General features: G+C 39.4%; 1 protein-coding gene across 1 annotated transcript in view; it reads left to right on the top strand.

The window, feature by feature from the left end:
- Positions 1-25,870, top strand: part of PLCH2 (phospholipase C, eta 2) — a 51,294-nt gene that overhangs the window by 24,874 nt on the left and 550 nt on the right. The window contains exons 10-22 of the mRNA XM_010287662.1: positions 87-194; positions 2,769-2,927; positions 4,899-4,991; positions 5,461-5,561; positions 6,502-6,599; positions 7,429-7,611; positions 8,071-8,178; positions 8,372-8,496; positions 11,450-11,534; positions 12,078-12,224; positions 13,164-13,243; positions 19,848-20,907; positions 24,487-25,844. Coding sequence (XP_010285964.1) covers positions 87-194; positions 2,769-2,927; positions 4,899-4,991; positions 5,461-5,561; positions 6,502-6,599; positions 7,429-7,611; positions 8,071-8,178; positions 8,372-8,496; positions 11,450-11,534; positions 12,078-12,224; positions 13,164-13,243; positions 19,848-20,907; positions 24,487-25,844 — 3,705 coding nt within the window. The remainder of the gene's footprint in view (positions 1-86; positions 195-2,768; positions 2,928-4,898; positions 4,992-5,460; positions 5,562-6,501; positions 6,600-7,428; positions 7,612-8,070; positions 8,179-8,371; positions 8,497-11,449; positions 11,535-12,077; positions 12,225-13,163; positions 13,244-19,847; positions 20,908-24,486; positions 25,845-25,870) is intronic.

Raw genomic sequence — 25,870 nt, 5'->3', positions numbered from 1 at the left:
AACCTTTTTTTTTTTTTTCATTTCGTTAAATGTGTGATAGCAAGACCTGCATGCTAGCCTGCCTGTGCAATCATTTTATCTTCTAGGGGAAGAAACTTCCAGCCAACATCAGTGATGATGCAGAGGAAGGTGAAGTTTCTGATGAGGACAGTGCTGATGAGATTGATGATGACTGTAAACTAATGAATGGAGATGTAAGTTAAGTGAACATTTGAATGTAAATGTCTGTTAAGTTTTCCCATCCCAGAGGGAAGGAACCTTGTATGAGTTCTCTGGAATGTGGATGTGGTCTAATCTTTGGGATTCATCACAAGCCTTTCTAAGTTCTAAAGCTTCATGGGGACAGATTTGACAAAAGAGCAGACTAGGCAGCACCAGTTCTAGTGGTTATAGTTCAAGTTTGGAATTTTTTTGTCTTTTAATATTTTAAATAGTAATATCTAATGATTCTTTATTGCATCATAGTGTTCTTCCCCTCAAGTGCAAAAAAAAAAAAAAAATTCTACTTACATCAAATTGTGGTCGTTGTTACAGACCATACCTTTGGTTTGCTGAATGCTGGGCTTAGTTGATTTTTGCTGTAAGGAGCTGTTAAAAAGGGAGAATATTTTAATCTCTGCTTGCTTCAATCTGAAAAGCCCTTATTTCTTCATCCTTTTTAAAAGTTAATTTTTTTTTGATACTTTAATCTTCTGGCAAGTGACATTGCATCTTACAGAAACAATATAAAATACACAGCAAAACCATTTAATAACATAAACTAGATTGCCTTGGAGAGAGATTGCATTTTCAGTCCTCTCTCCCTCGGGCTATTTCCTCATTTTGTATTATGGATTTGATCCTTTTCATCTAAAAGTAAAAGAGAAACTTCTCTATGAATAAGTCTACCACAGGGGAAAACTAATTTGTTTTTTTAAATTACTATGTTTTAGCATATAATTTTTCAATGTTTTAAAGCTGAAATCTGTGATGTTTTAATGCTTCGTGTTTTTGACACTTTCTTGTTACACGATGCACCTTTTCGAAGTGGAAGGTATTGTACAGCCAGTGGTGATACAGTTCAGTCCAGCAGGCTTTTTTGTGTGAGATCAGCCCTGGTACCAAGGCGTGACCATTTTGAACAGGGAGAAAATGAGCTGAAAGCCAAACTAAAAGCTTTTACAACCCACTTAGGCCACTTAGCTGTGTAGTTGACTGTGCAGGGAAACCAGAAATATGCAAACTGAATAAAATGAGAATAGGACATTTCGTGACTTTGAAACTTCACTGTGATCAACAAAGTTCACTCAGCTTGTTTTCCTGTGTTTTCTAGTTCTCTTGTCTGTATCCCAGGCATCACAGACTGTTTCCAATATCCAGATATCCAGATATTCCAATATCCAGAGGAAACAAGGCACGTGATTTGATAACCCTGCTGAAATCAGGGGTGCCCTGGTACTTAAGAACCTGATGTTGCAAGTTTTCCAGATAATTTCTAGACTTAGTTTGTTTCGAGATGTTCGTAATACAGATACTTGAACAAGCAGAAATGCTATCAGATCTCTCATTGCTAGAAAGTACTTTTGCCATGATTCCTTTCAACTTAGCCCACACATCTGCTATTTATAACGAGATGTCAAATAGTGTTTATTTTTCTTCCATTAAAGGGGCGGAGAAATGACTGCCAGGAAGAAAAGTGTAATCTTTCATAATAAACTTAGGTAGCAACATGTTCTTGGCTGGGTGTATTATTCTCACTAAAACCTCGGTAGGCATTACTTTGCTGACCTCATTGTCATTGTTACTAACAGTTCACTTTGCTGTGAAGTTTACTGATGCTTTATATCTGAGATTTGTTACATCTGGTTCGCTTTCCAAGCCAAATTTTGAAGAGCGTAGAAAATCATAGTTTGTTTCATGACAAATTTAACTGGGAATTCTTAAGGCCTACAGGGAAAACACAATCTGTCACCTCTTAAAAGACCTGGGATTGTGAGTTTATGCCTCATGGGTGAAAAAGACAACTCTGGATTTCTATTTTTGTTTCCCCCACTTCCTCACATGGGCTATGGTGTATGCAGAAGGAGAGAGCAGGAGTTCTTTTACATTTTGCCCTTGAATTGCTGAAATCAAGATTCTGAAGCTTCTCCCATTCCATCCAGTAGAATCTTGCATCCATTGTAGCTGCAGAGTGAAAATTGACATGGCATATGAACGCTGTCCATCAACCCCAATGTGTGAGAGAAATACCCTATACTCAGAGTTTCCACACATATCCATTACTATTAAATTTCCGTGAAGAATGGCTTATTGGATGGCACAATGGAATAGGTCAGAATTTTACTAAATATGTACTAAATATGTATGATCTTGAACATAGCATGTTAATCCAGTTCAGCATGGGGAGTCTTCTCAGTAATAACTATTTCGTTGTTAGCACATCCTTAGTTTGTAACAGACATTGCATCTGAATAGCTCTGCTAATGATCAGCCTTGGTTTAATTAGAACTGTTTTAATTAGTTTTACTCTCTCATGACTTCAGACGGCCTGTTTACACTTTAGATCTAACATCTACTTCAGGGCCTCGTATGCTTCCATAGCTTACATTAAGCCTAATGCTGAGCTGCAGGTAACTCCTTCACATGATGCAAACGAAGAACCTCTTTTTTTTTTTTTTCCTTTTCTCTTTTTTTCTCGCACATAACATTTTAGTTTGCCTTAATCCTGGCTGGAATTACTAAGACTTTTTTCATCACTCCCTGGTTTAATGATTCTTTTTTGTTTGTAGGCATCTACTAATAGGAAAAGAGTGGAGAATATAGCAAAGAAAAAACTTGACTCACTGATAAAAGAATCCAAAATCCGTGACTGTGAAGATCCAAACAATTTTACAGTTACCACCCTGCCATCGTCAGGAAAGGCTGGTCTAAAATCAGATAGTAAGAAGGTGAACATGCTTTATTGTACTTTACTTACCCCAAGACTCAATTGTTGTTTTGTTTGTCCCTGTAGCCACATAGTACTATTATTTCATCATAATAATGCTTGTTCTTTCAAAGGTGGATGTCTTAAGTTGAGCTTTTAAATCTGTTTTGAGACTCCCCAGTAAAGATGGCTCAGTTTACCTGAGGTGTCCGCAGCTATCAAAGTACTAATGAAACTAAAGAATGCTCAGCACTTCCCTTAAAACAAGATCGTGTGAGTCACACAATGAATTTTGCGGAGTCTATTTGCCATTAGGTCCCTGTCTCCTGTCTAGGTTAACTAGGAAAATACAACTCAAGAGTAACCAGATAGCCAAAACGTTCACCTGGGATGTGGGAGATCCAGGTTCATGTCCTCGATCAGACTTAGGTGGAAGTGGGATTTTGAAGTTATGTTTTCCATTCTTGGATGACCTTTCCATTCTTGGCCCCGGCCACCACATATTTGGCTATTTCAGTAAAGAAGAAAATACATTCCTTTCTTCTGTAATGTTTTCCGTAATATTTTGTCATGACATCTTATTAAAACCTCATGCTGCTTGTGTAAAAGCTGTATTATAAGTAAGAATATTTTTCACATTTACGTCCATTTAATAGAAGCTTCTTTTTAATTTGCTGACAATGAGATTTTAATTTTAGCAGTTTCCGTGATTCACACTTGATGCAGAGGGATAGTCTGTTATTGCAGATGAATAATGAAATATGGCAGTCCTTCAAAATATAAACTGACATGCTAAACACCTCTTTCTCCAAAGTCCAATGACTTTCTTGGAGAAAGAGGTGTTTAACATTTCCATTTGTTTTATTTTATTAGCTTACTGAATAATTCTGTGTTACTGATTTCAGATTCGTAGCTGAATTCATTCAGTTAATGATGATGCCAGGTGAACATCACTGTCAGATATACAAAGCTTTTTTTTCTTGCTCACACAGCAATTGGAGCATGAAATATACACATGAAATGACTTCTCAACAGAAAGGATTTTATTTCCCGCTATAAAGTGTGCATATGAAAGTTGGGCACTTTCTCCTCGGTTCTCTATGTTCTATGCATTTACATTTGTATTTTAATTTTATACTAATGCTTATTTATAAAAATGTACACAGCCCACAGACTACGCTTCATGAACTTGAGGCAATGTCATTTTAGAATTTGTAATAAGCCTCGAAAAGCTTAGGAAGATTGTTCCATGCAAATGAAAAACATTGGAGATCTGCCAATAATAAGCAGGTGTACCAACTAGGGATTAAAACTAGATGAGAACAAAAAATGAGCTCCCCAAAACTTTCTATGGCATGAGTTTTGTACGTACTTGTAAGACTAATGATTTACATAATGTATCAGGCAATTACTCTTGTAAGATCCACTACAAGGCCAAGACTTCAAGAATCCATTTACGTAGGTGTTAACCAGAATAGTCTGTGTTTTGTTGATCTAGGAAACAATGAAACTGGAAGGTCATGTTAAAATCCAGTGGCACCAGTGATGTATATACATTTTTAAGGATTATGAGAATTTTGTTTCTTTCTTACCATGGAGTATCCTAGTAAAACTGTGTAATTGGCAGAAACAAATCCTGTTAAACTATGCTTTTCAAATATTAAGCTACAAACCAGTCTGGTGTCAATGACTGTATGTGGTATGGGGGCATTCAAACTGTGCCTGGATGAAAATAAAATTGGAGTTAGCTATTTGTGTGATTTCTGTTTGCTCTGCGAGTTCCCATGGACAAAATGATGGCAGTTATTGCTGGGATACAAGACCTTGTACTCAGCTTATGTTTGAAAAAAAAAAAAGAGAAAAGTCTGCATTGGTCTTGTCTGTTGACACTTTAGGGAGGATTGCTTCCCAAACTATTTCTGATGATGCTCGGATATGCTGTCTGCAGCACTATTTGGTCTGCTACATTATTCTTTCTATTTGGTTGCTTCAGAATAAACTCGAAGATGATATGGAATCTGGGGAAGACTTCAGTACCCATAAAAGGCACAGCCGGTCGTTGATGGGCAGTTTTTCTAAACGCAAGGTGAGCCACTTGGTAGCTTAGGGCTACACTAAATTTTGTATTCTTGGATAGGTTTTTTTCTTTGCACACAGTGGTGGAGAGGGATATCATAATTGCATTGTCTGGCAGAGCCTTCTATCAGACTGTTCACTGAATAGGTAGGCTGGATAACTGGTTATAATTGTGCATAACAGATAGTTTCAATTTATGTCAAGGTATCAAGTATCCAAGATCTAATATGAAAAACATAAAAATTAATTTGCACCTTTTATATGAGGATTTGTGATTCCTTTCTGAAAAGAATCTCACCTTGGGCTGAGTCTTCCCCCTGTGCATGCATATCGTTCTTCAGTACTGAGTATTACAAAAGCTGTCATTTCGCATTTTCTGTAAGAAATACTCACTGGCATGATAAAGCAGAATTGTATCCAGCTGCTCAAATGTTGATCAGACGGTTATGATATTGTGGTTTTATTTCCGTGTGGCACAGAAAAAAGGAAGCAAATTGAAAAAGGCAACAAGTCTGGAAGAGGGTGAAGATGATTCGGATTCTCAAGGAAATTTAGCCAGGAGCTCTGTACATTACAGCAGGTTTGTTAACAAGTGATTTGGCAATTCTGTTTCTAAAACAAGATACCTACATAAAGAGACCCATTAAATAGATATGCTTCAGGTCTAGAAGCCAATTTGTTGAAGGCTGCAGGCATGTGACAGGTATCTGGTGTAAGAATAGATCTGATGTCTGCCACAAGATCGTCAGAATGATCTCTTGGATCACAGTGGACCTTATATGTGTTTTGAGCTCTTAGCCTCTCATCCAACTGACACGTAGGCATTTTTCTGGTGGGCCAGTGACTCCATTAAGGTGGATTTGCAGTGTATTGGGTCCCCAGCTGATTTTTTAAATTGTTTTATAATTTGCCAAATGAAGTTGCATCAACATTCAGAAGATGATTTTGATTTTTCTTTTGAAATTGCCTCTTCAAAAGTCCTGACATCAAGGTCCTTCACAGAATGGTTGCTTAAGCTTCAGGCTTCAAAAGTAAGAAATCAGATCAAGCAGTTCTCTAGGATACTTTGGAGCCTTCTTTGGGAGGGTAGTATATATGCTGTTAGTGATAACCTGAAGCAAATCAGAAGGATCAGAGCATTACTTCCTTGTTACTACTTTGGTATTTAAAAAGGGGTTTTTTTGTTACCACTTGTCTTGAGAAGTAAGCATATATGTGAATAGATATTCCAGCCTTTGGTCAAAGCAATTTAGAGTCCTCCCCACCAGATCTCGATAGATGAATACTTATGTCTGCCATTAACATATAAGAAGAGGACTTACTTGTTCTGTATGCTTTAATGCTGTTGGTTCTACAACTTCTGTGCTTTGACAATGAAGCTCTGTGTGGTATAAAACTATTAAGTAACTCCTTGGTGGAAGAAAACCTTCTCATGTTTCTTTATGCTGATTTATTTTTTAATATGAAAGATAAAATTTACCTGTTAATTAATGGGAAATTAATTTGGTTTATCGTTCTAGGATAAACCGACAGAAGAAAACCATGAAGCTGTCCAGGGCCCTCTCTGACCTGGTGAAATACACAAAGTCTGTTGGCGTACATGATGTTGAAACTGAAAGTAGGTTGAACTAAAAGTCTGCTGAAAATAATTGCTATACAAAGAAATTGAGAGGTTTATGATCTTACACATCACCTTGTTAAAAGCTGGTTTTCTGTTTGTTTCTCCCCCACCCTGAAAAGATTTTTAACAGAAGAGCTGCACACAATAAAGCTAAACTATTGTGAAGTAGCTGACCGCTTGCCATTCAGAATCTACAAAGTGAGGCTAGAGTTGTGTGACAGCTTCCGTAGAGGAGAAAAAGTTACTACAGGTAGTAAGTAGTACCTATATAGTCTTTGCTAGCTTGTATAAAAGCTGCTACACAACACTTACATCCTGGGAAATAACAGAGGACTGACTTATGCTCTTGGGCAGAGTGGTCTAAAGAATATTTCAAGCTTAAAGTTTAAATTATTTTAAGTCAAATCTCATGAAATGGCAGCATTAAATTTCTAGAATATTTCAATCCTCTTTCTAAGTTTTCTGCATCTCATTTTGACAGGAATCCAGCTTTAGTTAAAAGTGTCAGAGAGAGAGAACTAGTTGCCAGAAAACATACTTTCCTTGAGCAAATTCAAAAAATCTTACAGAAATTTTTTTAAACTTCTTAATGAAGGTTCAGGTCATTCATTACATTCAGCTTCATTTTCCCCAACCGTAAGTCCTCCAATAAGCACAATGATTTTGCTGTAATATAAGAAAAGCATAGTTCCCTCCGAGTGGGATGTATTCAAATGATGCTTGATAGTTATAAAGAACTAGTGCTATGTGGTTTTGAATGCTTGATCTAGATAACAAATAAATAAATAGGGAGATTACCTCTAATCTCCTCCTCTCTTCTTTGTAGTCTCTTCCAGCTGGCAGGTTTCATCTTTCAGTGAAACAAAAGCCCACCAGATACTGCAGCAAAAGCCAGCACAGTATCTGCGTTTCAACCAGCATCAGTTGTCCCGCATCTACCCATCTTCTTATCGTGTGGACTCTAGCAACTACAATCCCCAGCCATTCTGGAATGCCGGCTGCCAACTTGGTGAGCAGAAAGAAAACTTACTTATTTTTGTTTTATTTTGGGATGGATGTTTTAATAGGAGCTCCAGAATCAGCCCTTAAAATACTGTGAGTTCTCTGCTCACCCAGCTTTACTGACAACTGAGTCCTTGTTGCTGTCTATGTTGTTACTTAGATAGATTACCTCAAACGTGTGTCTTGCATGCAAGAAGTTGTCTGATAAATGGAAATAAATGAACTTCTCAAATGCAAGAGGACTTCAAAGTTCAGACTCTTTTGGAGAGCTTCTCTCCCTGAAGCTGTGATGTATGTTATAGAAGAGAATTGTTTTTCATAAAACATTTCAATTTTTGCATCCAGGAAGTCAAATATGAAAATTTATTTAGCTACCTTCCTTTAATGTGGTTCTACAAGTAAGAATGTTGTTAACATACTCAATAAGAAATATCACTTTTTTGTTGGGTGTTTTTTTTTTAAATAGTTGCACTAAACTACCAGTCAGAGGGCAGAATGCTGCAACTGAACCGGGCCAAATTTAGTGCCAATGGGAATTGTGGCTATGTCCTAAAACCAAACTGCATGTGTCAAGGTAAGAAAAATGAGAAAATGAGCAAAATAAGTGCATCACTCACTGCATGAGAAGAGTGGGTGTGGACCCTTATTATAGTTTGTTTAAAAACGTGTTTCTGATGCTAGAAGCAAATAAGCCAGAACGTATCTATAACTAGAGTCATCCCCAAAATTGCACTTCTTTCAGATTATGTGACTTCTCATTCTTACAGGTGTCTTTAATCCAAATTCTGAAGACCCACTCCCTGGTCAATTGAAGAAACAGCTGGTTCTAAGAATTATCAGTGGTCAACAACTCCCCAAACCACGTGATTCCATGTTGGGAGACAGAGGAGAGGTATGGGACAATCGGTGATTGTTCTTGTGTGTTGGAGAAAGTTTATTTCCATATTGGCTGGGCTAAGGATGAGGATTTAACTTCCTGCAGTTATCTGTCAGGAGACATAGAACATGAATAAATTAGATCATTAGCATCCTAGTTCTTTAGGTGGTTTTGTTCACTTCTCAGCATCACAGCAATGGTTTGATGTTTTTCCTCCAATTGTCAATACAGTGCCTCTAGGAGAAGCAAAAAAGGGCCAATAAGCTCATCATGATGAGTATCTACTCACCATAGTACTCTAAAAGTCCTCCAAAACACCCTTGCAAATAGAGCCAGGTCAGTCTGTCTCTTTAAAAAAAAAAAAAAAATGTGGAAAACTGCTGAGCTTGTCAGGCAAGGCAAGCAGAGTTACTTGTGAGTCTTTCCCTTTGCTTGCATGAATCTGCTCCCGGTCCTCCATTTAGCACAGAATTATCGCACGTCCTTCTTTCTGTCCTTCATTTTGGCTTCTGTTGTGTGTGGGGGTTTTTTGTGTTGTGTTTTTTGGGTGGGGTTTTTTTCTTCCTTATTTGTTTTATGAAACCCCTGGCAACTTCACTTAATGAAATATCAGATTAAAAGGAGCCAGATTTGTAACCTCTTGGCAACTTTTTAAAGAGGCTTTCTTCTTCGTCTCTTGTGCTGTTTGTTGGTGTTGCAATGTCATCCTCATGACTTTATTAAATATTAGTCTTTAGTGAATGCTAGGATGAAGTTTTGTCAGAATTAGAATTTCCTTTTAGCCTTTTGCAATTAGAATCAAACCTCTCTCAAACAAGTTCTTACATGCATGAATTTTATATGAATGTTGCAACAGCTGCTAAATACTCTTTCTCCACAGAATTCTTTAGGTGGCTACACCAAACCAGGTAAAGTCCGCTAAAAAACAAACATAGCAGAGTCACACTGAGGGTTTTAATTTATTTAATTCCATTTCTTTCTTTATTTCTATTTTTATTCTTGCTATATGCAAGAGCGTGGAATTTATCCTAACTGAGATTGCACTCATATTTCAGAAGATGAAGAATAGTCTGTTGGAATTCCATTTTATTCTGAACAGTAGGACAATTAGCTCATGCAGAACATAATCTTGGAAGAAAACTATCTGAACCCATGAATCCAGTTCCCTGAAACTGCAGTCATGTTTTAAGTGATTACTCTGGAAGTACCTGCAAAACATACAAACTTACTCCCCATGTCAGGAGCCAACAATATATAGGAAAATTAACGCTGTTAAGGTAAAATGCCTAAATAATCTTAAGAAGCAATCTGCACTCAGTGTGTCCAGGTACCAAACCTGCAGTTAGTTTAACCCTGAGCAAGGGTTAGTTTAACCTCCAGCCAAGCACCTGTAGGCTGGCTTATCCTACCCTATCTCCTGTGCTCCCCGATTTGATTGCTGTCAGTGTCTGAGCCAAGTCAAATATTGCACTACATAAGGCTACCCTCAGAATTAAAAGCCCTGTTGAAAGCTACAGTAAGTTTGACGGTGTTTAAAATTCCACATTTCATTTTGTTTCCATTGCATACAATTATACCAGAGAAAAATCTTTAAAGCACTTTATTGTGCTGACCACTGTATGTTGTGAAAAAGATTTTGTAGAATAGAGCTAGGTGAACAATTTGACAAATACACTGTGTAGTCTTTCCTACTGAGGATGAGGTGTCTTTCAAAGAGTAACAAAAAGCAGATATAACACATCTGATTTTTCTTTAGTGGTGAAGTATTCTACAGGGACATGGGCACAAGGAGCATTTGTGCTATCCTCTCTTAAGCACCAAAAAGACTCTGCATTTTTGCTGAGATCACACTGGCTGTTTACATTCTTGGTTTCTGAAAGCAGTAACAAGCTTTCAAAAAATCTAGTAGTTGATTATAGGTGCTCTTGCCTTCGGTGTTACTGGGAGATGGGTGGTGGATTTGAGTATCAGGTTGCTGTTTCAAATGACGTATCATTGAATGGGTCCAGCATAGGTTTTCACATGAGCCACATCACAGGCTGGAACATGGATTAATCTTCTAAAGCTACCTGCCTTTTCTCACTCCTTGTGAAGAGGGGTAGAGTTGTCACCTTGAGACTCAACTGTGTCAAAACTTGTTGTCCTTTCAAAGAACGCAAGAGATACTTATACACTAATTAAAAACTCAAGAGCTTCAGGCCAATTACAGGAATATGTCTGTGGCTACCTAGTAGAATGTAGAGACTCTGTGCCAGGATGGTCCTCCTCTATGATCCCCAAAATGTCCTTCCCACTGTTGCCTTCAGGGAACTTGTAATTCAGTTGAGGTTCGCATTTAATTAAAAGAGGTCTCAGCAGAGTCAAGGCTTCCTAGTCTTAGTTAATTACAGCAACCTTCTACAAAACATGCTCTAATTTTTCAATCTTACATTCTAAGCAGACTTTCTGCCAGAAATGGAAGGTAGTAGTAACAGGAGATCTTTGCCAATCAACCAGAGGTAGAACTCGTATCTTAGATTTGTTTTGACCATTGCGTTGTCCATTGTGCCATGATGATTTTATATACACTGAGACTTTCAATAGATTATTCTTGTTGGGATTGTTTTAATGTTGCTGCTTTGGAACATATTTATCATACATGTCTGTTTTGAATATATTCTGAAGTTTTTATTCAAATACCCACTAAATTAGAAAGTGTTCATATGAAGACCTATGTTTAAAGTTCATTTTAGATCAGAGAAATAGAATAGAACAGAGAAATGATCACAAATGCATACAACCTGATTATTCTAAATTATGCTGTTAGATGATTTAGCCAGAGATCTCTCATCAGCACAATAAACCTTTACATAAAGGCCCAGGACCAATAATTATTAAGACAATAAATACAATGCCCACATTGTAAAAACTATGTGCTTGAATGTCATCTTTGTCACTCTTTCAATATTTGTTACTTTCTGTTTTCCAGATTATAGATCCATTTGTTGAAGTAGAAGTTATAGGCTTGCCTGTTGATTGCTTCAAAGAACAAACTAGAGTAGTTGATGATAATGGTAAGATTATGTGGTTTTTATTTTTTTTATAGCTGAAACGTCCTCTTTCAGTTGGGTTTTGTTCATAAAGATACAAGTAGATGAAATTTAGTTCCAATTAGGGCAAAGCACTGAAAAATTGATTTAAGCATTCCTGTTGTTAATCAGACTTGGGTCTTCAGTTGTAAGACTGAGTTGGTATAATGTTGTGAAGGTCTTGGTGTAAAACAAGACGTTTGTCTGACTTCTTATTGTGTCTGAGAGAGGGGTATTTAGAGCTTGTCAAAGGAAAGCCAGGTTGTCCAAACTGCTGAAAGCAGGCACAACTTTAAGTAAGATCCAGCTATGTTTCTTGCAAATTCTTGTGCTGTTGTTTCTCCCGCTAAAGTGAATGGGAGTACTGGATTTTCCAAGAACAATGATCAAACTATTAGAAAAACTAGAATGACATTGCAGTTTAGGCATTCTTTATGTATTCCTCCTTAAGAAAGAAGACTTATAAAGTCTTCTTTCTTCTTGCATCTTGTGAACGAAATATCTAAAAGCTGATTCCTTCATTCCGAGGTTTTAACCCAATGTGGGAGGAAACGTTGGTATTCACAGTACACATGCCAGAGATTGCACTGATTCGGTTCCTTGTGTGGGATCATGATCCAATTGGGCGTGATTTTATTGGACAGAGAACAATAGCTTTCAGCAGTATGATGCCAGGTAAGAAAGAAATGGTGAAATCCCAAATCAGTTGGCTAGGACTTTTGTCTGTGATAACTGAAGCTGCAAATGCTGAATTAATGTGTGTGCATGTGCCTGCTGCAGAAATTTCTAGTTAGAACAAGAGACTGGGAGTTTGGACCCTGAGTTCTCTGCCTCGGTCCACTATTGACTTACATGATGATGAAGACTAAATCAATTAACTCTGTGGGACTAGATTTTAAAAAATGGGTAAGATTGTTAAGCAGGATGGCTAAATATTGTGGACTTGGAAGACTACCATACAGAATCTCCACTCCTGTTACCACATACTGCTTTTTTCTCCGTTTTCTTCATATTTGTTTTTGAAAGACACGAGTTTTGATTGGTCTTACTTACTATCAGTAACAGTTTAATGTAGAACAGGTAGTTACCTATTCCAACGATGGGATCCAGGTTATTAAATGCCATTCTCTGTCAGCTTCCTATTTCTGTTTCCGGTTCAGCCTTCTTTCACATTAAATCTTCTTCTGTATTTTTCTTTTCTTTCAAAGTAAAGAAAAAACACAAAGTTTTTTTCTGGAAACCAGAACCCAATCTCAATAAAATGAACTTGGTTGAAATGTTTGCAGGATTAATAATGGACTGTAAGTCCCCAAGAGAGAAGGTAGTCAAGTTTAAGTCATGGATTGACAGCAGCAATAACGGACATGGGAAAAAACAGGACACAGCTTTTTTCTAAAATAAAGGAGATAAGAAGAAATGGCAGTTAAATTTATAAGTGGTGTGACTCTTAGATAACCGAGTGTGGCTAGGTGATGCACAAGCCTGGATGCTTATTGCGGGGAGGAGCTGGGAAAAAATGGTTAATTCCTTTGGCTGTTTATAAAAGGCAAGTCTCTAGAAGCTCTCCCTATCATCTGTTTCAACTCCTTATCAGCTTTGCTCACTCTGTTTCAGGTTACCGACACGTGTACCTCGAAGGTATAGAAGAGGCATCCATCTTTGTTCACGTGGCTATTAATGACATCTGTGGTAAGGTGAGTGCCTTCAGTGTAACATAATCCAGCTTGCGTGTGTAAATGAACTGACAGGGGTTTGTAGGGAAGCCCAGTGGGCAAAGGTCCAAGCTAACGTATTTGTTCAACTGGAATAAACTTCATCTCTGTGATTGTCATGGTAGCCTGAGATCCTTCTGAATACACAGGGAGATAAAGGCAAATCATGGGGAAAGTTAGAAAAAGAGGTTCTTGCAGTGCCTTTCTGAGGGAGCCATAGGGGACGGTTATTTCACTGCAGCATGCGCACATTTCTCTAAATAAGTATGGTCGCGTCCAGTACAGTAAGTGCACCTTGCTGAACAAAAGGTTATACGTCTGAATCGTGAGTGCTTGTTGTCTGCTCAGCTTGTTCTATAGAGGCTCTGTCTGCCTGATGCTTTCGCATTTTAAATTTAATTAAATTGTTAAGGGTTATTGCTTTGGGCTTTTTCCATAATAAAACTTAAAATGCAGAGGAAAGATTATCCTAGTAATAGTTGTTGGACTTGTTTTCACTGCTTATCTATTACTAAGAGTGTGTTCGCTTCACATGCAGGAAAAATACAACTACCTGGGTGCTGTGTCTAAGTTCACATGAATAACTCCACGCTGAAAGTAAAGCCCTAACTTCAAACTTTTCCTAAGCCAGCTGAAAATGAGCGCGCTTCTTTCCTCGCAGTGCACTGGGTTTAGTTACTTCTACGGTATTAATTTCAATGAAAATCAGGTAGCTACGTATCTTAGAGTGCCTTGAGAATCTCAAAACCAGTTTATACCCACTCGCAGTGGCAGGCTGAGCTTTCTGTAGTAGCAAGCGGTAATATCAGCATCGTGACAGCGGGAGGCGGCATTGAATAGGCTGGGAATTCTGCGTGCCGTTTCTTGCGCTGCGCTTCATGTGAGAGGAATTAAAACAATTCTTAAAAAGGAAACCAGCTTTTTAATTGCTAGGTTTTAATCAAAACTTTTATGGGATGAGACAGAGAGGAATCTCAGGAAATCTTCTTTTTGTATTCGTGGGAAGAAGGGCTGTTTCTGGAAAGAATGTCACTTCAGACATTTTAGCTCAGTTCCTGCTTTTTTTAACTGATGTCTAATGCAAAAACCTTTAGGTAGCTTCATCCTGACAGGGCTAGGAGTCTTGCCTGAAAGCCAAGGCATTAAGCGAAAGCCTTCAGAAGCTTTAGGTGAAAGAGAGGTGTTGGTGTTGGTCTGAGCAGGGCAGAGCAGGTGAGCAGTGTTTAATTTCAGACTGTAGAGCCTGTCACAGATAAAAGGCTAGCACCCAGGTTGTGGCAAAAAGGCCATTTAGTCCCAGGCTTCAGGGAAAAGTGATGACAGGCTGAACATTCCAACGCTAAGATCTTTCCTGGCTATATTTTTGGGTTCAAGGGAACTGTATAGGACACAGGTCATGCCTGTTTTGGCTGTGGGTAGGGATGCAGTTGTCTCTGTAACCTTACAGACACTTGCTGGATGCATGCATTGGCGCTGATTCAAACAGCTTTACATTTTGTTACGAACTTCTTTGGAGTTCCTGTGTTCAGATCTATTGCTCTTTCTTGAATAGTTCTATCGCTCTCCATGCTTGTAACAAGAAAGTCAAATAGCTCAAGCCTTGGGCATGAGGCCAGTGGGAATTGAATTGATCTGGTTAGTGACTGTGTCCCTCATGTCCTTTAATGAAAGCAGGCATCTATTTGCTGTATGCATCCAGCAGGGAAGATGACAGCCCTGGCAAGCCCTACTCATCCATTTTGTGAATTCCTCTTTTCTGTCTATTCTTAGTCAAAATGATGGAGAATAAGTAGATTATCCTCCTCTTCTGCATGTTGTGTGCATTCATGATGCTCCAGTTGTTTACTACGTTCAGGTGGTGTCCTCTGCACTGCTCTCTCAGTAATATTGAAAGGATAGCAAATATTTCAGTGTCCTTCATTGGAAGGCAAAGTCTGTAGCTTAGTATCCACTGGCAAATGGGATTTTTAAATAAAAGACAAATTGGGTCTGCCTGCCTTAATCACTGATTGGTTAACTTCATCAGCTTCCAAGTCACTGCTCTTGATAGCAGTGTTTCACGAGAGACAATGTTCATAGTCGTTTTGAATTTTCCCACCTCAAATCTTCTTTGGCAATATTGCAAGGCATTACCTCGCTTTTAATCCTTTACCTAGCCTTTCATAATTATTTGCTATTATTGGCTTCTTCATGAGTAACTGGCTGATGATAGTTGTAATGTGAAGTAGGGCAGCATGCCCATTTAAACTTTGGCAGCTATTTTGAGGACATCAGATTTTCTTGGTAAGTGTTTTAAACAACTGAAAGACCCTTGCGTATCACAGTGTCTCCTCCCTGTCCTTACCCGCTAGCTTCCAATCTACTGCACTGATTTGGTTTTTTGATTGCTTTATTCCCTTTTCATGTTCTAAGTGTATTAGACATCCCTTGCTGCTTCTCATTCTCATTGCAGTCTCTTTGGGTTTGCTGGTGTTAAGATGCTGTGCACTGACATGATTAAAATATAAGGATTTGGAAGGAAAGCTTGTATGTGGGAGTTTAAAAAATGTATAATTTTTAATAAAAACTACTGAAAATACGGAACAAATATTACACAGCCCTTTCTGTTTTGGTCTCTGAATCATGTTCTGCTTTGATTTTCCAGTTAACAAATTTAGGCAGAAAAATCACCACAGTTATCAGCCTGGTTATACCCATCCTTTATTAATCCAAATATTCTAATGCAAGCATTAACCTTTTAGGCCTTTTTATCTAAAGGTAGATATTCCACCCTCTCAGTAGCTTGATATTACTAAAGCAGAGTCTTAGATTTTTTTCACCTTAACTTGTGTTTAACGGAATCTTTCTAGATTGCACTATTTCCTGGAGACGCTTTTCTTTGTCTCTTCTGTAGTCTACTCATGTATTGCAGAATTTCTTGTGGTTTTCTAGATGTGCATATCTCTGAGATCCACCCTCACTGTTACTTTGCTTTTACTCTGTCTGTTTGTGATTTCAGTGGGCTTCTCTATGTCAAAAAAAGTCTACTTTTAGAAGCCGAGCGTTTTTAGACGCCTTGAAGGTACCCCCTCCTGCCTCAGGGAGGTGTAGTGACCACCACCACACACCTGCATGCCTCTAACTAGTTGCTTCATTAGCATCAATGTTTCCTTATTAGCATTTTGAAGCTCTTCAACTCATGTAACATGAATTGCGACATTTGACAGCCAGTTCTGTTGGGTCATTGGTCAGCCAGAGCCCTCCATGTATGAAGCAGATCCAGGATAAAAGTCCTTCTATACCCCTCCCTTTCTCTCTTCTTTGAGTCTCTACCTCTACTGTCTTTTCTCTGGTGTACTATAATTCAAACCACTTCTTTCATACGGAAAAGAACATTAACAATGAATCGTTTGCTAAATTGTGGGAAAGCTTTTTGTGCTGTTTTTCAAGTCTGCTTTAAAGAATGAAATAGCCCTGTAAAAGCTGGACTAGAAAGAAGCTGAAAGCACATGTTCTGGATCTGCGTCAAAAGGGCTCTCTTTTTTTTCCCTTTTTTTAAAACATTTTTTTTTTTAAGTTAACCAAATTTGTCTTTGGGTTCTTGAATCACTCCATGGATTCAAGCAATGGTGGCTAGCTTAACAAAGGTGCACCAAATAAGCTAGAATACCCGGGGCCCTGCATTGCGTGTCACCCATTCCATCAGTGCTTTGCTTTTATTTTTGTTGGATATTATGTGTGTGTGTGTATGACAATTTTTTCTGGGTTTTGTAAATATTTATATTGTCTAATTTTTATAGCAGTAAATTCATGTACTTGCCAACTTGTCTCAACTGGCGCAGAATGCTTTTTTCCCTTCGCTCCTTAACAAAAGCATAATCTCGTTTTGAAGCTTTCTAGTCAAAGTGAATCCGCAATGATCCAAGCAGACTGTTGGGTAGTCTGGCTCTCACAGAAGGTTTATTTATGTTAAGTTATGTTTTCTCTGCCTTCTATGGGAAAAAAATCAATCTCTACCTTCTTTATCTTATCCTGTACATACCTTTAAAGGCCATTTTACGTCTCTTTTTAATAGTCCCTTCCTCACGCTGGATCTTGGCATGTGGTAACTAAACTTCAGTCAATTATAAAAATAATATTCTGAATGCTTTCACTGGGCTTTGTGTCAGACAAATAAACCTTGATTCCATATGCCAGATTGCACAGGACACTTATGAATAAAAGCAACTTTTAAACCAGGCTTATTGTACAGTGTAGCTAATATCTATCCATTGAGTCCTGCAAAGCAAAATTTGAAACGCGTGAGCATGCAGTCAGATATTTTGAGGTGAAAGATTGACCATTGTAATTTAAATTAGGCATTTCTATGCCATTGTTTGGCACTGCAGAAATGCGACCTCACATGACATCACAGGGTAACAATTGAACTGCCAGCCAGTGCCAACAAGCATGGATGCTGATCAAATTTTATCGTGGGCTTCTTACAATGCATTTCAATCATAGGCGTATGTACTCTCCTCATTCTTTATGCTACAGCTACTAAAGAGAGTCTGATCTAACCAGGAAATAAAGGGAACAAAGAAGGAGAAGTAGATTAGAAGGGAAATACCTCTTCCCTTGCTTTAAGTGATTTATGTGTAACGAGGCTCTGCGAGCAGAGCAAAACCAAATACTCTTTACCAGGCATCAGCCTGTTGCTTTAAAAGTTGGCAAGTACACCTGGAATGTTTACAGGAATGCTGAAACTCTCTGTTTCACTGAAATGGAAATCCATTGTACGATGGTGGGAGATTTATGATGGTGGATATATATGTTTAATGCTTAAATAGTACTGAAGTATATGAAGTACTGTATTATCACCCTGACTAACTTCACTTGTTTATAGTGTGTTTCTTCAGCGATGAAAACATACATGAGTGTCTTTGGATAAGTGTTGTATGGTAGGAAATGATCAAAAAGTAGGTACAGAGGTAGAAGGCAAAATATTTTATGATAATTTGTCACGCATGTAATACAACTGCTATTCATGACAGTGCTCAATGCAACTGAAGTGTAGATCTCCTTTACACTGAAAACCAAAATGTGATACTCTCATGTCCACTGTTTATTTCCCAACAGTTCCTAAAGAATGTAAATCTCCATTTGAACATCCAATTTATTATTATCTATTTTAAGTCAAGAATATTCCTTAGCATAAGAGGTCACTATCAGTTAAATTCTGTAACCACCTCATGTTGCATGACAAGTAAAATTAAAATTATTTTAAAGTAACTTTTTTAAATTACCGCCATTTCTATAGCTTGTTTTGTGGCTGGTTTGTTTTGGTTTTGTGGGTTTTTCCGGTTTCTTCCTCTCGTTTACTCAGCGTTCAGTTTTGTTTCAGAGCTGGGACCTCTTTTGCATGCCACAAATTTCTTGTCTAAAGTATGAGTGCTAGTCACTATCTCCAGTTTTAAGAGACAGGAAAAACTAGATTTGACAGCATCTGATGTCCAGTTCTGCCCAAGTATCATGTCCTGCACAAGGCGGATAATTCAGCTCTATGTTTCAAATTTAATTGAAATCATCAGCAATTCTAATTGCCCCGGTCATAACGTATTTAAGTCTACAAAATTGCAGATGATTAATTTTATTGAAAAACATGCTTTTTTTTTTTTTTCCTACTGCATTTTCCAGCTGGTCTTAACTTGGGCAAGGCCCCAAATCTAGTAACGACACTTTAAGATAACATAAGCTTGCAGTATTTGTTGCTTAACAGAAGCCTCGTTGAGGATTTCCTGGTAGAGCACAGTTTGCTACGACGCAAATTCACAGTGCAAAAGCTAGGTTGTGCTAATTCCCCTGTGGCCATTCCGAGGAAGCATTTACACCACGTACTTTAAATACCTATGCTTTGGGTGCAACAAATCTGCAAGTCTCCACTTATCCTTCTATTCCTGTAGTGATTTGATTTCTTACGCCTCCTCCAGGTTCTGCAGTATATCCACGTCATTAAACTGTTGGGACAGAATTGTCTTAAATGTGCACATTGTGTTGGAAAACTGACCCACACCTCATAGAGCTTTGTGTCTAAAAAAGACCAGCCAAAACCAAAAACCAAAACCCCAGAAAGCTGCATTGCTGAAAAGGAAGCGCTTTGACTTTCAAGAGTCTGAAATGTGGCATTGTGAATACCTCGAGCTTTGTGCCTTTTAACACACACTGAAAAGCTCTTCAGCTTTCAGAATTAGATCCTTGTAGAGCGAAGTATTTCGTTTTTTTAAAAAACTTTTTTTCTTTTCAATATCTAATGTTTATGTTGTAAGTGGATATATGCTAGTAAAAAATCTAGGCAAATACAGAGGTAAGCCTGGTTGGAAAGTTTTATCTACAAACATAGCTGAGGATAAAAGAAATCCTGCAAAGCTGGTGTTACTGATTTCTTTTTTTTCATTTTTAATCTCTGTCCTATTTCTGGTTTAGCTCTCATGCTGATGGCAGGAATATGGCAGGAGACTTTATATGTGCGTACATATGTGAAATGATCATTTGTACATGAGTTCCTGTGCCCAAAGGAAGGGACTTGCATTCTCCATTAAGGACTTTTTTTTTATTTTTAATTTTCCAGGCCAAACAAGCTCTAGGTCTAAAAGGCCTGTTTCTCAGAAATCCAAAGCAGGCCTCTCTGGACAGTCATGCTGCTGGTCAGCTCCATCGCAAACATTCCTTTAGCAGCCACATCCTGAGACGGACAGCCAGCGCACCCACCAAAAGCCAGAAGAAGAACAAGAAGGGCTTTCCTGAAATCGCTCTTGACACAAAAGACAACAGCTCTGAAGGGGCCGGCGAAGACCGTGAAGTGGAAGCTGCCTCACAGCCTCGCTTTGAGCAAGAGCCAGAAGGTGCTTCTCTGTCACCAGCTCCCCGAGATGGTGCCAGCGGGGAGGTTCATGGGAAGGGGTTGAAAGGTAAGGCCCATAGCTCTCGCAAAGCGAAAAGCCAAAGCTGTGCTCAAGGGGGTGCTGCTTTCAGTGACCCCTTGCAGAGGTCTAACAGGGGCCGGCTTCAGGAGCACCAGAGCGAGAAGCAAAGCGTCTTCGCACGCTGTGCCATCAACAGCTCTGGTAGGATTGGAGTGGCCACCAATTGCATGAAATGCATGGTTGGTTCCAAAGAAAGCCCAGATCTAGAATGCAAGTGGAGTGACCATCCTACCAGGCCTCTTGCTAAAGATATACTTCACCATGATCAGTATAGCAGTATAACTGGAGAAGAGAGGTTAGAGCTAAAAAACTGGGGTGTTAAAGGTCAGCCCAGACGGCAATCAGATTTGCAGTCTTGCAGCAGCCCTGGAACTGCCGATGATCTAACAAGGAGCACTCAGTCTTTTGTGACCCCAGGGAAGAAAAACGTTGAATCTAAATGTCACGGAATAAAGGCTCATTCCCGGCAGCGGTGGCAGTGCCAATCAGGTGGCAAGTATGGAAGCACTGTCAACTTGGTTGCAGCCAGCAATGGCTCTATATCCTCCAACTCCAGCAGTCTAGAAAGCCTTGGAAGTCCAGAATTCCCCAAGCCCTGGTCTGAAACTTCTCGAAGGCAAGTGGGCACCCTACAGAGGGAAATGAATGCCTTGTTCGTTCAAAAATTGGAGGAAATTCGAAGTAAATCCCCTATACTCTTTACTGGTAAGACCAGATTTTCTTCACCCTTCTCCACCTTAGATCACACCATTGTCTCAGCTTCTGCGTAGCATCTTTACTTAGAAGCTCCTGTATGTTTTGCTATCAAGAGCTCTTTTTCTTTATTTTTGGCAGTGACAGAAAAAAACATCTGCTTAAATATTTTAATTTTTTTTTTTCCTTGATGTGTCTGGTTTAGATTAGTCCTTTCCATGCCTAGCTAATCATCTGCAGTAGTAAAAGTGTCAGTAGTCATGGATGTTTGGATTCTTTGTTCAGGGTTTTTTGTTTCCTTGTGTTTTTTTAGTGAATGTGGTATGATACTAAGTAAATTTTAAGATCCAAACCAGAGCATTAAGTAGAGATTGAATATGGGAAACCCGTATTAACAAACGATATTTCCATTATCAGTATTTGTGTTTCACTGAGGGATATCCATATCAGAAATTACATCTAATGTGCACTCTGCTAACAATAAAACCAGTTCCTTCCTCAAAGAATTTGCAAAATTACTGCCATCAGTTCAGGGATTACTGGATGGAATTTTCAGGAGATCACGCCTTATGAACATAGCAGACCATTCCGGTCCTAAATGTATAAATCCCCAGTATGCAAACGTTTATAGATGTGCTTAATGACATGTATATGATTGGACTGTGACCGGAGGGCATAACGTAAAGAAGCAAGGTATGTGACCTGATGTCACTCGACGTGAGCCAAGCTAGGTGGACTGTTAGCATTTCCCAACTGCAGAGTAAAATGTGTCCGTGAAAAGGAAGGCTGCTTAAGCTACAGCATTTTATAGTTGTTTCAAGCCAGGAAACATGCATGTGGTCACTGGGATCACATGACTGTATCTTTACTCCTGAACTGAATGTTTGTAAAGATGGAAAATAGAAACAGAGTCAGTCAAAGTATATATTTTAATAAGGAAACTGGCTTTTTTTTTTTTTTTTCCCTCCTCCTGATTTGGCAAGGAGGGGAGGGAAGGGAAGAGATTTTGACAAGATTTTCTCTGTTTCATAGAATTGTGAAGAGGAAGTAAAGAAATACAGCTTTTGTCTATGGCTACAAGAGCTTCTCTTCAAATCCCTCTCCCTCCCCCTTAATTGTCCAAGGAATTTGGACATTGATGGTTACATTTTCAGGAACAGTTAAGTGACTTTGGTACTTCTCAAGATGTAATCCCTTTTACAGTGATAGATTCTGACTGTCCACCTATAGTGGGCTTCTCTGAAAGCCTCATGCAGAAATTTAAAATACTCTATTTGTTTGATCAATTTAATCTGGTTGGGTATCTACAATTTCTCATTATTTCTCTTTTTTTATTCTTTTTTTTTTACGTCTTTTTTCCAATATCTGCTTTGAGCTTTTAGGAAAATACCAGGACAGTGGGAGGGGGAGGGAAGAAGTTTGCTGGTTCCCGTGACCTGAAATTAATCCAAAGCAGCAGAACTCTTTCTATGCCTAAATTATTGGCATTAGGCTTTTCATAAGCTCTGAGTAGTGTGACATATGAAACCATTTCCCATTATCAGTGCCAGCTCCCCCGCCAGTCCCGCAAGTCACTAAATAAATATTGTGATATGCTTGAAATTTGATTAAATCCATCTGACTTCTCAAGCATGGAATCAGCAAACACTTAAAATGGTGAAATAGTCACTTGGACTGGATGCTGATGATCCAGTGACAAACACTAGGTTTGCACAAAAGCATGCTTTCCCCATCCGCCTGCCATTTTAGTGCCTTGGGCCAAGAAACCAAGGAAACCAGTAACGGTGGCCTAACATGGCTGCATTTCTAATCAGCATCTGTGGGTGGGAAGTGCCACGAGGACGAGACAGGAAGCTATAGACTCCAGTTGTCCTCTTTATGGCAACAGCATTAGTTTCCAGTATTTTGCCTTGCGTGTGTGCCTTAACCTGTGCTGACGGCCTAGCCCGGACGGGGAGGAGGAGAGCTCGTTAGTCTGATCAGGTCCGGGCTCCCCGATCCTCCTCCAGACTTGAAAGGTCTGCCGTGCTGCGAATGGTGGATTTTGCTTATGGGCACACGTGCCTTCTTCCCTTTTAACACTCCCAGCTGATGTCATTTTGAACGGCCATTGAAGGGCTGTCTCCATTGCTAAGCTTGTCACCACGCTGGATTGGAAATACTGGTGCCGAAAGGAAAGGCCAAGTATTTCCTTGGCAATTTTTGTTAACGTAGGTGATTTTTTTTTTCCATAGCATTAGGAAAGGGCTTTGGAGAAGAGGAGGCTAGCTTCTGTTCCCCAGTACAGTGGAGTGCATTTCTTGAACAACAGCAAAAATTGCGTTTTATTCTTCTATAGCAAAATAACGGACTTAATATCCGTCCATTTATGGATTCCATTGAGTGCTCTGGTTGGTCAGAAATTCTTAGGATCCTACAAAAATGTGTGAATATTCCTGTCTGTTTCCCTTCCCTCCCTTGGCATTAATTTATCCTGTTATCTGCACCTGCCTTCCCTACATTAACTGGATTTTTCCTCTGTTCTGTCCTATTATTCTACATGCACACTCTCTCTCTCTCTAGTTAAGAACTGAAAGGACAAGCAAGTCAAAGGTAACTGTCTACTGAGTGTCACCGATTCAAGCACCTTGTTGCCTGTCGCCCTGGTGTTTGTTTTTCTGCCTTATAACCGTCTGCTCCTGTATTCCTCGGGTTGTTGTCTGGCTCAGTGGTGCTTTGCTAGTTCTCGAGTGCATGTTTGCATTGTGGTTTGGAGATGTGGGAAGGAGTCTTTTTGGCACGATTGCCTTGGCTCTTAGGGTACGGGATATAAATATTGCAGATGGATGGAGCATTTCCATCAGGTAATTGCTGGCTGTAGTGATCTTCAGGACTGTACTGTCAGCCTGGTGTTCATGAACCGTGCGTCTGTGTAGTTTTTTGAAAAAGAAATTACAAACTTTTTAGGAAAACGAAGTGAGGCTGTTTGAAGTTTTTTGGTTTGTTTTTAAAAGGCACATTGACTACATTCCATTGTATACATACAGATAATTTGGTTTGTAGTCTGCTCCAGAAGTCCTATGCTGCTTCTCTTCTGAGTAATTGATCATCGGGATCATCTCTGCTGGTTGGGCAGCGGTGTTCTGGTTACTACCCACGGTCTGATTATGATCTGATACACTGACGTGTTTGAGTGCTGGAGGGAAGGAAAAGAGCAATTCAAGTGGTGCTGCTTGGTGGAGGAAGAGAAGTTAATTTATGAGAGGGGATACAAAGACACAAAGAAATTGATGGGTACAGTTGTTTGAGTAAGATAATCAGAAAAGTGATGTGGTGCTACTATGCATGGACTGAGAGTTTTTTGAAAGCAACGCGGCTTTTGGGCAGCTAAAAACTGGATGAGCAGAAATTTTTGCTGCCTTTAGCCAGGCGTTTGAAATCATAAGTTATTTTTTAAATCATGATTAATATATGCAACTGCTACCTTAAAAACAAAATGATACCACATAAAGAATAAATCTTCAGCCAAACTGCAATTTGGAATAGCTGATTAACCCTGTATCTCTGTTTTTCTTGTTTCTTTCTTTTTCCTATCTTTTCATGTCTCCCAAGTAGAAGTCTGCCATTTCTCAATACAGAGGTCAGTCACTTCTTTATGCAGCCTAGAAACTATCACTGAAGAGCCTGTTATTGCCAATGAAAACCATCATGCCAGCCTTTTCTTCCCTCTACCCATTACTCCTTACAGTGATTCTGAAGAAGGGTCTGTGTCTGATCATTCCACTGAATCTCGATCAGAAGTAAGCAGCACATCCAACCAGCCTCGAGAATCTTTACACACTAGAGAGCAAAGAACAAATCTGGCTGCAGAAGACCAAGTACAGGTAATCACGAGAGGACCTGACACAGGTTTAGTAGTCCAAGAAGATGAGAGGACAAGCGTGGCAGGATGTCTCAAAGAAGAAAATGGTTGGACACAGGCATGCAGTAAAGCTGAAGACCAGTATGGATTGGCAGCGCATCCTCAAAAACCTGAACTGGTGGTGGCAGCAGGTCAGACTGCCGGCCAACCTGGGGAAAACTGCCAGAAGCAAAATGACCAGCCAGGTCAGGTGTTAACAGATGTGACAAGCACCGTTGAATCCAAAGGGCAAAAACTTGGTGCAGCAGCTGTGCTACTGCAGCAAAACAATGTGATTAACAGCACGCAGACAACTTTGCCTCCAGATACTTTCCAGAAAGCCCAGGCTGCACAGGCTCTACCTGCTTCTGTTTCTCAGACAAGCTCTTATGTGTTAGTAAGAAGGTCAAAGAGTGAAGGACTGAAGATGTCGGACTCCTCAGCCTTAATAAAAATTCCAAGCAGCCTGTCTCCAGCAGCAGAAGTATACTTCGACGCCACTGTTAATGACCGGATCTGGAGCAAGCTAGATTGCAGCAATCATCGTGACAGCATGTCTTCCTCTTCCAGCATGTCCTCCAATGACACTGTGATAGACCTCTCTCTACCCAATCTAGCTCGCAAAAGCCTCCCAGATCTTGGCATCCGTCATGAAAATTTTGAGCCCCTTGCCGTAAGAAAGGGTATACGCCCACGATCTGCTACAACATCAGGTAACGACATGCCAATGGTGAGCAAGAGCAAATCCAATCCTAACCTGAGGTCTGGCCAGCTGCCAGCAGATGAACTGTGCCCCCGTCCTCTTGCCAGGAGCCCTCAAGATGCATTTTCATCCATTCCTAGAAGGCATACCTGGAGCAGACTGTACATAGAAAGTCTCAGACAGTCTTCTAACAAATCCAAAGCGCACGATATGGTTGGGAATAACCAGGCAAAATCCAAGAGTCTTGGAGACCTTACCTCTGATGATATTGTCTGCACTTTTGAAAGCAAATACCGTAGCATCAGCAGGAGTTTTGTCACTCGATCAATGCGGGAGCAGCGCCGCTCTTCAGGCCTGAGATCCTCGGTCAAATCCCAGGATGAACTGACTGA

The sequence above is a fragment of the Phaethon lepturus genome, unplaced genomic scaffold (assembly GCF_000687285.1).
Source record: "Phaethon lepturus isolate BGI_N335 unplaced genomic scaffold, ASM68728v1 scaffold10815, whole genome shotgun sequence".
NCBI classification, from domain to species: Eukaryota; Metazoa; Chordata; class Aves; order Phaethontiformes; family Phaethontidae; genus Phaethon; species Phaethon lepturus.
Note: the sequence above shows the minus strand (reverse complement) of the source record. Positions and strands in the feature narration are given on the sequence as shown.